This window comes from Trichosurus vulpecula, chromosome 7, assembly GCF_011100635.1.
Source record: "Trichosurus vulpecula isolate mTriVul1 chromosome 7, mTriVul1.pri, whole genome shotgun sequence".
NCBI lineage: Eukaryota > Metazoa > Chordata > Mammalia > Diprotodontia > Phalangeridae > Trichosurus > Trichosurus vulpecula.
The window spans coordinates 97,059,536-97,072,601 of NC_050579.1; the positions used below are offsets into that span (position 1 = coordinate 97,059,536).

Genomic DNA, 13,066 nt, shown 5'->3' on the forward strand with positions numbered 1-13,066 from the left:
TTGCAGAGGATCATTTCTCAGGGAAGCGAGCATGATACCCGGGAGAGAGTGAGGAGGGAAAGGAAAAAGCAGTAGAGAAGGGAGGGAGAGAAGGAAATGAGGAATGAGGGGAGAAGGAAAGGCGGGGGAGAGAAAAAGGAGGGGAAAAGGGGGAGAACAAGGAGGAGAAGGAGGGAGGGAAAGAGAAGGCAGAAGAGGAAGCAGGCAGGAGATAGGAAAGAAGGATTTCCAGGGGTATGATTTCTAGAACAAAAATGGGATGTGCACAAAGACCCAAGCCTATGGAAGAGATAACTTTAAACAGTTAGCCAGGAAAGAGTCTCTCTAACATGGTAACCAAGGCAGGAAGGAGTAGGGGAATGGGGAGAAGGACCTATGCTATAGGCCCATGGTAATTCAGTCTGGTATAAGGGAGGCACACAATCTGACATCCACAATGAAAAATGGTTCTCATTCCTACATCATAGCTTCCTATGCCCAGCTGTAAGGACTGGGGAAAAAAGAAGATTACAGGAAGCAATTCTACCAAATGTTAGATAGAATCTTCCAGACAGAGAGAAAATAAAACAAATAAATAAACCACCCAAGATTTAAGGATAAGGAAAAGCTGGCATATGAGTTAAATCAGGAAATGGAAGCTGAAGGACAGAAGGTTTAGCAGGGCACGCTGTGGGCAGCATGTATGGCCACAATTCATCCTTAAGACCACAGTAAGCTTGTGAACATCCTATTTACATTGTTGTTGTTGAACTTACTAATCTTGTTCCTTATATAATAACAAACCTTTTTTTAGGCCTCAAGAAGGGGGGAAAAATGGGAGAAAAGAAAATGGCCCTGTTTTCTCCCTTAATCCTAAACTGAATGTCAAAGGAGAAGGCACAAAACAAGAGAGAGATGGAGGGGGTGGGGGGAAATTAATAGGCCAGCCTTTGCCAAGAAAAAAAATGACTGGTCCTCTACGGAGGCCCAGGATGCACACATAGAGATTTGGCTTCCTTCAGTATTTACCTGACAAGAATTATGGTCCCATAATTCCCTAAGGTTTGCATAAGCTCAGCCCGCAAATCCTCAGGGAACTCATTTTTTTCTTCTAGGGTTGGTGACTGTAGGTTTACTACCACCGTAGCATCTAAGGGTCCTTGGAAAGATGACACTTCCTGGAATACTCTCTCTCGGGCGTCTACATCGACTTCTTGGACTTCCACTTCCACAACAGCCAACACAGGCCTATTAAACACACAGACGAGATGATACAAAGGTAACTTTGAGGGAAGAAGCTCAGTGAAAAGGACATTGCTAACATTTGCATTCTTCCACTGTTTTCCTGGCTAATCTTTATCTTGACAATTCACCCATGAGATAGGGGCACCACTTGCCCTATCTGTTTTATAGATGAGTAAGGCTTTTTGTTTGAAAGAGGTCCTGGGAGAGGAATATTGCTGCTCTTTAATTATTTTAGTCAGCACTTAGAAAATAATCATCTCGGCTGGATCTTAATGACTGTTTAATTATTGAGGACTAAAACTTAAGAGTTTTAAGTCAACCTAGTGTTTAGCAGCTTATGGATCAGGTGAGGGGATTTACATCTGGGTAGTGAAGGAAAGATATGCCCATGTTCTCAACGAGGAAACTAATTGGTGATGCTTAACTGAGGGATGGCAGGCAGGTGGTGCAGAGCACCAGGCCTGGAGTCAGGAAGACTCAGCTCCCTGAGTTCAAATGTGACCTCAGACACTATGTGCAATTCTGGGCAAGCCACTTAATCCTGTGTGCCTCAGAATCTTCATCTGTCTATGAGGTAACAAAGGCAGTGGCAGATACTTTTGCCAAGAAAACCCCAAATGGGGTCACGAAGAGTTGGACGTGACTGAAATAACTGAGCAACAACAGGTGAAGGATGGACCAGACTGAGGGAAAAGGGTGGCAGAAGTTCTGCCCTTTACAAATTGGGAGGTTACAGGATCGAGAGCTCCAAGGGAGCTCAGGATCATCTGTCATGTACAGCCTATGTGACCTTGGACAAGTCACTCATCCCTTCAGACTCTAGTATCCTCATCTGTAAAATTATGGGGTGTGTGTGTTGGATTCTATGGCCTCTGAGGCCCCTTCTATCCCTAGATCTGTAATCCCATGATGTCGTCCAACAGCCTTGTTTTACATATAGGAAAAGCTAAGAGCTGGAGAGGTTAAATAGATTGTCCGTGTTGGTATGGTTTTGTAGGGGTAGGCCTGGCCTTTCAACCTGGTTCTCTGACTAAATCCAGGCCTCCTTTTTAGCACTTAGCACAGTACCGGGCACATAGTAGGTGCTTCATAAATGCTTGCTGACTGTTAACTCTACTATACCTAGGATGCCCCCCTACCCACACCCACCCCCCAAAAAACTCCACCTATGCTCACTAGAAAGCACCTTCTTGACATTATTTTAAACATCGAAGAACTTATTTAGTGTTGATTGGACTGAATGGCTAAGATCAACTAATTACTATCATATCATTATTTTAATTGATCCAGGACCATATTGTTTTGGGCACCCACTCTTCCTACATAGACGGTTACCCCTCCACCCTCCAAATTTTTTCTCCCACAGGACCTCTCATCTTGTGAGGTTCTTAGGCATCTCCCATAAAACCTCTATGGAGGATCTCCCCAAGATACTATAGCCATCCTCCTGTTTCTGAAAAGCATTTTCAGGAATATGAATATACTGTATGTGTGGTGCATTTTTCATGTTGCATTCCAATTCAAAAAACTCAAGGAACTTTTGTTCTTCAATTTTATAATGATAAAAAATTCAGAAAAGGCTTTTTTAAAATAATATTTATGATATCACACTCAGGAAACAGCACAAGCATCCTTTATTTTTACTTGTAGCTTTGAAATTAAGAAGCTTAATGAAAGTTTGTAAATTAATTTGGATGCCACTAATTCAGAATGTGTTTAAAGTTTGTTTTCAATAAGATTTTAAAGGGTAAGGGTGAGCTTATGGCAAAAATCAGAGTGTTCCCAAACACGGGGCCATAGGTTAGAGTTGGAAGCTAGCTCAGAGGCCACCCAACCCAACACGGCTGTTTTATAGATGAGGAAACTGAAGCCCAGGGAGGAGTAAGCATAAGGGACTTGCCCATGTTCATCCAGTTAACTGAGCACCAGAGGCAGGATTGAAATCCACGGCCTCTGACTCTACATCTGGGATTCTTTCCACTGTATTATTCTAAAACCACTTCAGCAGCACCCAAATAATTTGCTAATTTTATCTTTTTATCAAAGCAGGTACAAATCCCTTAGGCATTAGTTTTAATTATGTGAAGGCAGAAAACAACATTTAAAAAAAAGGGTGGGGGGAATAAGCCCAAAACAGGTAGGTGTAAATAGGATATGGTAAATTTCCAATGATGACCTATATTCAGGAAGTTTTCTATGGGATATTGTCTAGCAAATGTATGACAAGAAAAAGATGTGTGTTGGTTATATAGTCAACACGAGGGATATAAATAACAGACAGCCTGAGTGTTGCTTTGATGCCTTCAAAATATAATTGAGGCATGAAACTAAAAAACCTAGAAAAGGAACAAATTCAAAATCCTCAATTAAACACCAAATTGGAAATCCTGAAAACCAAAGGAGAGACTAATAAATTGGAAAGTAAGAAAACAATAAATAAAACTAGGAGCTGATTTATGGAAAAAAAAACCACAATAAATAGATAAACCATTGGTTAGTTTAATTTTAAAAAAGGAAGAAAACCAATAGTATCAAAAATGAAAATGGTGAATTCACCACCAAGAAGGGAGAAATTAAAGCAATTAGGAGCTATTTTGTCCAATTATATGCCAATAAATAAGACAGTCTAAGCAAAATGGATGAATATTTACAAGAATAAAAATTGCCCAGATGAACAGAAGAGGAAATAGAATACAAAATATAATTGAGCATATACTATATGGCAGACCTATTTGGGACCTGGACAGAATCTCATGGATGAGAAAAGTTGGGATGCAATGTGAACTGTATTCATGGAGGGAATACTCTCATTGATATGATCACAGATCCATTAAAGCATTAAGATTCCAATAATTAAATATTTTTCAATAATTCAGATTGTCCTTGTCCCACATTACTCTAAATTGCTGAAGCTTTAAAATATCTTCCAATTGAAAAAAAAATCTGTCCTGGGAAACATGACAAGTTCCTTATCATAAATTTTAAGTTCCAGCTTCTTTGCTCCAAACAACTAGCATGACCTCTAAATTGTACCAACATCGACAGACCAAGGAATCAAAAGAAAATACAAAGAAGGTCGACAGAGCAGGCAACTGGAGGTGGGGAAGAGATCATTACAACCACAGCACACAAAGGAAATTACTACTGACAGAAGCTGCCCTAAAAGCATATATATATATATAAATATATTTCTATTTCAAGGCAGTTGAAATAACATGTGTCTAACAAGGGTGGCCTCAGATTACTTTAACCCTACTGACGGCCAACACTTTTTTTTTAAAATCACCAACTCCTTTCTCTTTTGGCTCCAGTCCTTGTAAAGCAGGGGTTCTTAAATGAGGACCCGGAACTTGGATGGGGGAAACATAATTAACATGTTTATATTTTTATTAACCTCTAATGATATTTATAATTTCCTGCAATTATGACAACAAACCATTATTTTGAGAAGGGGTCAACAGCCTTCACCTGGACTGCCAGAGGCGTCTAGGACACAGAAATGGTTAAGAACCCTTGGTGCAGAGCGGAGGGTGATGCTGTTCTGGTATAATACTGTTTCTGTTACATTTCTAAGAATTTCTGCTCCTGTCTTCTCATTTGCCTTCACCAGCTATCTCCATTGTACCAAAGACAAAACAGTGTACAAAAGACACATTTTTCTTTGTAGCCCATCAGTATCCTCACATGTCAAGCAGAGAACAATGTTCCATTCTCCATGCATGAGGCCTGTAGTTCTGGGATAGCTGGCAAAGATGTAGGAGACCAGAACTGGCATTTTCAAATCATATAAGCAACCACAGAGTCCAAGTTCAATCTATTAAAAACCCTGAAGGTAAAATGTTTCGAGGCATCTGAGCCCCAGGAGGGACATTACCTGTGATCAGAAGCCTGAAGTTCTGCTCGGCCATAGTACATAAGAGCACCAGGAGACCAGGTGTGTTTGATTTTGGTGTCAGCATTTAAATCGTTGTCTAGAAGGTTGAGCTCTCCCGCTAAAAGGAGATTCCATTTGTGGGATGCACAATTAAGAAAAAATACACACATTAAAATATAATATTTAAAAATAAAAGTCCAAAATGGAGAAAAGTACATTGTATTTATGATTCCCTTTACTATTTCCAAAGTTCTATGAATTTCTTATTTAATCTTCACATAGGAAGTAAAACTATTATCATGCTCATTTTGCATGGCAGAACACCAGCTTAGGATGCTTGTGTGCCTATGGCAGAAGATGGGACTTGCATTCAAATCTTCTGACTCCTCAATGCCCTTACACTCTGTCACTATTTCTCTTATTCTAAGAGGGTACTTCCTAAAACATTAGTTCTCTTAGTATCCCCCACCTCCCTTGTAAAGCTTCTCAAATTATAGTTCTCCTTCTTCCTTTCACTGCCCTTGTCTTCACTTCCTTATCTAACACCTGAGGTGTGGCTCTGCCCCTTATGAGACTCTTTCTTCAAAGGCTCTAATGATTACATTTCTAAATCACTAGAATACAAGCTCCCATGCGTTACGCTCAACGTGTCCAAAATGGAATTAATCTGTCCCATAAAACCCGGCCCTCCTCTTAACTTTCCAGTCTTAGTGATGGTGTCTCCATCCTCTTGGATGCAAAGGCTAGAAGGGCTTATCATCGTCTTGGTCATTCCTTCTCCTACATCCTCTAAATCTGATTAGCCATCAAAACCCATTGATTCTACTTCTACATACCCACCTTATCACCAACCTAATTCAAGCCCTTACACTCTTCTTGCCTGGACTACTGTAACAGCCTCCTAAATGGTCTCTCTTCTTCCTGCCCCCTGCTTCCCAAATCCATCCTAAACACAGCTGCCAAAATCTACTACATGGGTTTAATGTGACTTCCCTGGTTAAAAATCTTCAGGGGCTCTTGACTGTCTATGGGATAAAATACCAACTCTTAACATCCCACACCTACTGCTGATATTTAAGACCTTCATAGTCTGGCTCCAAGCTACTTTTACTGATACTACTTCACTCCTTCCTTCGATGCACTCACTCACACTGGACTACAGTAGTCAGTCCCTCATCTGCCCCTGTCTATGCCTGCATTGGTGCCAGCTGCCAGGTAAGCATTCTTTCCACACCTCTGCCTACAGAAATCTTACCCTTCCTTTAAGGCCCCCCAAGAAGTAGCCTTCTCCAAGACACCTTGTCTGATACCCTAAGCAGAGAGCAATCTTTCTCTCCCTTCTAATGTCATTACCTGCACTTTGCCTAGCCTCTTACCCTTTTTTAAAATGACATTCTTCTTTGTGTGATAATAATTTCTGTATCCATCCTCTTCCTTATTAGAGTGTAACCTCCTACAGGGTAGGGGCTGTCACTTTCATACTCTGACCCATAGTACCTGGCACAGCATCTTGTTTAATGCATATTTGTTCAATTGACCATGGTAAAAACTAAGCTAACCCTACCTCGGACCATTCGCCCTGGCATGCAAGTTCAGATTTGCGAGATGCTGGCTCACACGGCTTTTACAGATTCACATCCTAATAAAATGGACTTCAGTGATGCCTGCATTTCTTTGTAGTGTAAGTGGAATAGAATCCTTTCTAGGTCCATCAAGCTTATCCTTCAAGTTTGATGGCACCCTTCCCTATATCAAGAGAGAAAGCATTCTGCTTAGGGAATAAACTTGGGAATGAAATTGCCCCGTGGGTGTGAGAATACTTATTCTGACAAGCCCCACTTCAAAGAGCTTGGAACGGTGACATAGAACATGTAACTGCTGAGTAAATATTAACTGAAAGAAAATGGATTTTTTTTAATCTGCTTGAGTGTACACATTTCCTAACCTTGGATTCTAGCATATTTCCCATGGGAGAAGCTTAGTTTGAGTATCTTGCTCATTAAAAAGCATGTTCAGTTCTCACAATTTTTAGTCATCCTGAATGCCGGGCGGGTGAGACAAGAAGTATTTGTTGGGTGCTAAAATAGTAGACTCTTGGCCAGAACGAAAAGGTCATGGTAGAACAGTGAGAGGTAGAGGGTGGCAGCAAATCTCATGCTCTTAACACAGCCCAAGTGGAGATGGTCTGAAGAACATGGTCTCCCCCAAACTTGATGCCCAGATTACAGGCTTTGAGTATCCATGCTTAGGTGTCTTTCACAAGAAGAACCTGGTATGATTTTAGGATACAAGGTGTGAGGAATCAGGGACTTCGATAAGAGCACTGTGCGTAGGACGTAAGAGAAGTTTGTCATTGTTGTGTTGTTTTTTTTAAACCATACTCATTCCAATTTGCCCAACATTGCTATGTCTTTCATTTTCACTGACCTGTTTTATCAAGAGGATGTTTCTTCCTCCACCATAGTACCCTGTCAGTCCAGGCTGGGGTTCGACACTTATCACTTGTATCATAAGCTTCTGAGCCAACATCATATTTGTATGTGGGTCCAAAATTAATGGCACCTTCATGAAAATCCTTAAAAATCTATCAAGAAAAAAAATCAAAATTACCATCTCAATTCTTCTGGGATTTTCTGTGCTAAATGCAAAAATATGCACATTCCCAAAATACTATATATTAATACGACTTAATACAATCTTTATGCTATGTCTATATGTGCCTAAAAATAGTTTTGAAGTTAGGAACAAGGGCTTTAGAAAAAATACAAAAGCTAAAAGTGTTGGCCAATAAGTCGACCATCTCAATAAATAGAAATCCATAATTAAAGTGAGTAGGCAATATGATAGAGTAGAAGGAGTTCTGCTTTTGAAATTGGGGGACATGGGTTTGAATCCCAGCCCTGCCACTTTCAGCCTAGGTAACCTTGGGCAAGTCACTGAACATTTCTTTACCTCAGTTTCTTTGTCTGTAAAATGAAGACAGTAGAGAGATCTCTAAGATTGCTTCCAGCTCTAAGTTCATGGTCCTATGATCTTTTTCTATTTCTCTGCCTCTCTTCAACATAAAGTTTCTAGCAATGACATCAATGCTTGGGATGTGGTGAAAGATGCTCAGGTGACATGATTTTCAGAGTTTACCAGATATGGAAATGCGAAAGTAAAAAGTATCATAGGGCAGTCCTTTGGGGTGGATTTCTTTATACATACAGCTTTTCACTACCAGTGCTGCTGGTCAGGACAGAGTCAACGTAGGAGAAAATGTCAGAGAAAGCCCATCTCATTAGAGTCAAGAAAAGTCAGTCTTCCCTTTGAAAAAATATTTACTCAGGGTCATTATCAGGTGGGAATCTATGAAACCCATGCTTCCTGCTTTAGCCCATCCTACCAGAACTGCAACAGCAATAATAAAGGCTAACAGAGGGCACTTTAAGATTTGCAGAACATTTTACAAAGATTATCTCTTTGGATCCTCTCTACATCCCTATTATTGTCCCTACTTTACAGAGAAGCAAACAGAGACTGGAGGGTCATATAGCTGGCAAATATCTGAGGCCAGATTCAAACTCGGGTCTTCTCTGCTCCAAGTCTAGCACTCTATCCACTGTGCAACTTAGCTGCCTCAGTGAGACCAATGTGTATTGAAAGGGCTGAAAAGAAGAAAGCTGTTGAATGATACAGAATTAACAGCCCCTACATAATTCAGAATAGCTATAGAATTTCTCTTACTGATATTCATGATTGAAGGATCCCTTGAAGAGAAATGTATAGAGTTTTGTAAGTCAGGAAGAGATTCAAATTATCATAGGGTTATAGATTTAGAGACAGAAGGGTGTCTCCTACTCTAACTCCTTCGTTTTACAGATGCAGAAAGCGAAGTCCAGGGACATTAACTGACTTGGTAGTAAAATGGCAGAGCCATGATTCACACTGGTCTTCTGACTCCCAAAGCAGCATTCTTTCCATCATGTCACACTGACTCCCCTGAGTCAAATCTCCACACAAATGTATTTTGAAACGCTTAGAAATATAATTCAGCATTTTAAGTCCTAGGAGTGGAAACATACCATCCCATCAATAAAATATCCCCTGTGTTTAATGCATTACAAATGTACATAAAGTCATGTTTGTGAATGTATTCAGCCTCTACACATACATACAGATGACGACCTTAATCAAGGCTCCCCAAACCACACTGTCTATTTGATGACCCTTGTGTGGATGCATTCCTAGCTCAACAGTCTCTGCCCAAGTATGGAAAAATCATTTAAGGTCATTCTGATAGTTACAATTGACTTTAATAAAGTAGGACAAAATACCCGCTGTGCCTGTTACTGAGCCTTGGAAGCATTATGAACTTGATTTTACTGGCAGCCAAAGCTAGTTTCCACTTGGGCAAAAAATTTCCCTGTTTTGCTGGAGTCAGAGGTAACGTTATACTAGTATAATTGGCAACCCTTTTTCAAAGTTCTCCAAAATGTATCCCATCATATGAAACTAATCTTTTTGATCTGGAAGTGAACAAATTTGTTGCCCATGAGTCATATTACACTTGGGCAAGAGGGGGCACGGTAGGAGAGGAATATGTGTTTGTGTGAGTACATGTGTATACACATAAACACACATATTATATGCATTCTCTTTTGTAGTTTAGTCATTTTCACTTATGTCCCACCCTTCCTTAACCCTATTTGGGGTTTTCTTGGCAAAGATACTGGAGGGGTTTACCATTTCCTCGTCCAGCTCATTTTTTACAGATAAGAAACCAAGGCAAGCAGGGTTAAGTGACTTGCCCAGGGTCACACAGCTAGTAAGGTCTAAGGCTAGATTTGAACTCAGGAAGATGAGTCTTCCTGATTCCAGGCCCGGAGCTCTGTCCACTGTGCCATCCAGCTGCCCATATATACTCTCTACATGATTAGAAATACTTAGGATCACAGGATTTTGGGCTGGAAGAGCCATCACCCAGTCTAATCTCCATTTCAAAAATGAGGAAGCTGAAATTCAACATCCCATTCCTTCATTAGTCTCTTGGATACTTTCTTCACTCTTCGGGTCTTTCTCTATAATGCCCCAGAATCCTCTTCACCCTGGAGACTCTCTCTACCTCCGGAAACAATCTTCTCCCTTGAGGTCTCTCCCTCAGACCGGCCAGTCCCTCTCCAGGACTTACTTTACAAGGTTCAGGAACAAGTACCTTCATCTCTTTCCACTCCCACCCCCTTTTCAATTCTCTTTTGTCTACTACCTACTTCTAGAAAGTAAGCTCCTCTAGGGCAGGGACCGTACTCTTTGTATTACCAGAGCTTAAATGCTAGTTGGCTTGATATCACAGAGATAATTTGAGGCAAATGAAGGATTTGAGCTTGGTTTCTCAGATTCCAAAACCAACATTATGCAATCTCCTATATGATTACTCATTGCAATGAGCCAGTTCAAGCTAGCTTTCAGGAATGAGTGTTCCAAAACAAAGCAGCTACCCAAGAGAGTGACTTACTTTTCCACTGGATTTCTGTAGTTGTAGTTGATCAAATTCCAGAAGTTTCTTCCAGTCTTGTCGCTTAACAAAATAGAAGACTTCTTCATAAGTAAGATCAATCCGGTAATTGAAATCCCCACACCAGAATACATAGTCATGAGAAAAGACACTTCTTCCCTGGTTGTGTGAAAACAAACAAGAAAAACAAACTATTAAGAAAAGTATATTTTAATACAGTTTGATACTGAAGGGAGGAAAGATACAGGACCACATTATAAAATTGGTTAACCAAAATGGCACATAGAATCAGTCTCTTTTAAAAAAAAACTTTATTACTTCAAAACCTAAACTTCCTTCTTAGACATTTCCAACTAAATGCTCTATTTTGTACTAGTTATTATCAAGTGGTTTAGAAAGGGGTTTCAACTGCAAATGGAAAGCATATCCACAGTAATTTTTTTAAAAAGACAAATTATTAATACTTTTTTAGAAAGTTCAACCTCACCAAAACTAAAAAAGGATATAAATTAAACTTTGGGGTATTATTTCATAGCCATCAAATTAGCAAAAATATAGAGAAACAATGAAATTACATGCTAACAGAGTTGTGAAGAAACAGGCATACTCATTCATTGATGGGGGAATTGCGAACTTGTTGAATTTTTTGGGAGAGTAATCAGTGTACAGTATCAGCTCAAAGATTTTCAAAGCAGTACTTATTTGTAATTATAAAAACTGGAAGCAGCTTAATGAGATAAAATAAATAAACCAATTTGCAAACATTTAAAGCACCACATAAATGCTAGTTATGGGAAAAAATATTTATATGTGCCATTAATAACAATTGCTATACATATATTTGTATATATAATATATCATATGTGTATATATGCACACAACTATAAATAACTATATTATATGTGTATATATGTATATATTAAGTATAACTACATAATTATAAACAAAGCAAAAGCTTTTTTTAAAAGAATTTTTAAAAATCTGACACCTTAGGGTTTAATGTGGACCACTGAAGATGATTTTTTTTCAAAAACTCAGCAAGAAATAAAATCTTGCATTTAAGAAAACACTGTGATGAAGAGTTTAGAAAGCACAAAGCACATGCCAAACTATTTTTCCTTATCTAATGCAGCCAATACAACAAGAGTCATGGCAAAAAATAAGGAAGAGAAATTTCAGCACTAAAATTTTATATGCAACATACAACCCAGTTAGAGTAGGGGTCAAAAAAGTCACTGTTAGGGGCTCAATATCGACATGATTCAACTCCATGAACAGACGTCATCCAGGTTATTTGGTCACAAGAACCATCAGGGAAATACGTGGGTGGATAAGTGCAAAACCCAATCCCACTGGGAACAATCCAGCATTCTTATAAAGGAAGGTAAAGAACAATCCCAACTCAAATAGCAAAATAGCCTTGCTTCCTTAGAAAAGCACCATGGACCTCCATACCATCACTAGAGGGCAACATTGTGCATGTTATGGGCAGCTTCTCCCCGCAGTCTCCTCATTGGGGACTTCTGTATGGGGTGAGAGGATTCTTAAACATGAATTCAATCAACTTTTAGAGTGGGGGTTCCTGAGTTCCACAGGAATAGCAGCCATACTAATAGCTGCTGAGATGCTTCATAACATACACACAAAAATTTTGAATCTTGGGGAAAATTGTACTTTATTCTAATTAGACTCAAGGGTTCTTTGCTAAGTTGCCCAACATATCGGCATAAATCACTGATGTATTTTGGCAGTATTTCTTCCCATCCTAGCATTTTGTTTCTTGGTAAAACAGAAATGATACATGAAAAAATTTACAAAAGGACAGAGATATACAAAGGATAAACGTGTACAAAGGACAAACGTACAAGGAGCTCGGTGGGCAGACATGATGGGAAAATCACATAAGATCTATGCCACTCCCTCCCCTACCACCACTGCCACCACCATACTCCACCGGACACCAAATACCCCATGCTGGTTTCAAGGGTTGGCCCACCAAATTCCAATTTCTTAGACATGGAATTTCTTACCATGGGGAAACTGAGCTTCTGTGTAATCTCCTTATAGTCTTCATTCCTTTCTTTTACCTGTGACTGTCCAGCAGTCAAATGACTACAAATAAAACAGAAGCTGGTGCTGTGGAACTGAAATCGGATGCCAACAGCGCCTTTGTTCCCAGCTTTTCCTCCCATGCCAGTCTTCACCGTGTCAATTGCTACATCCCTGAGACCCAAGAACAGCAAGGAAAAAAGTTAATTTGATTTTTCTATGTCCAGAAAAGAAAAACCCAAACCACCTACTTGGCATGGGCGATTTATTGTAAAAGAGAGCATTCAAAAATTCCTTTGTACCATTTCCCCAATCACATCCTCAGGAACCAAGCAATATTTTACTATGCCCTCATGAAGACTTCCCATTTGCATTATCCTATTATAAAAAAATGTCCTTTCTCCTGATGACTGGTTTCCATGTGG

General features: G+C 39.6%; 1 protein-coding gene across 2 annotated transcripts in view; it reads right to left on the bottom strand.

Moving 5' to 3' along the window:
- SYNJ2 (synaptojanin 2) overlaps positions 1–13,066 on the bottom strand; it is a 136,813-nt gene that overhangs the window by 15,470 nt on the left and 108,277 nt on the right. For both annotated transcript variants that reach the window (XM_036767099.1, XM_036767098.1), the window contains exons 15-19: positions 12,623–12,815; positions 10,593–10,751; positions 7,526–7,682; positions 5,099–5,216; positions 1,009–1,227 (exon numbers count right to left, since the gene is read on the bottom strand). In XM_036767099.1, coding sequence (XP_036622994.1) covers positions 1,009–1,227; positions 5,099–5,216; positions 7,526–7,682; positions 10,593–10,751; positions 12,623–12,815 — 846 coding nt within the window. The remainder of the gene's footprint in view (positions 1–1,008; positions 1,228–5,098; positions 5,217–7,525; positions 7,683–10,592; positions 10,752–12,622; positions 12,816–13,066) is intronic.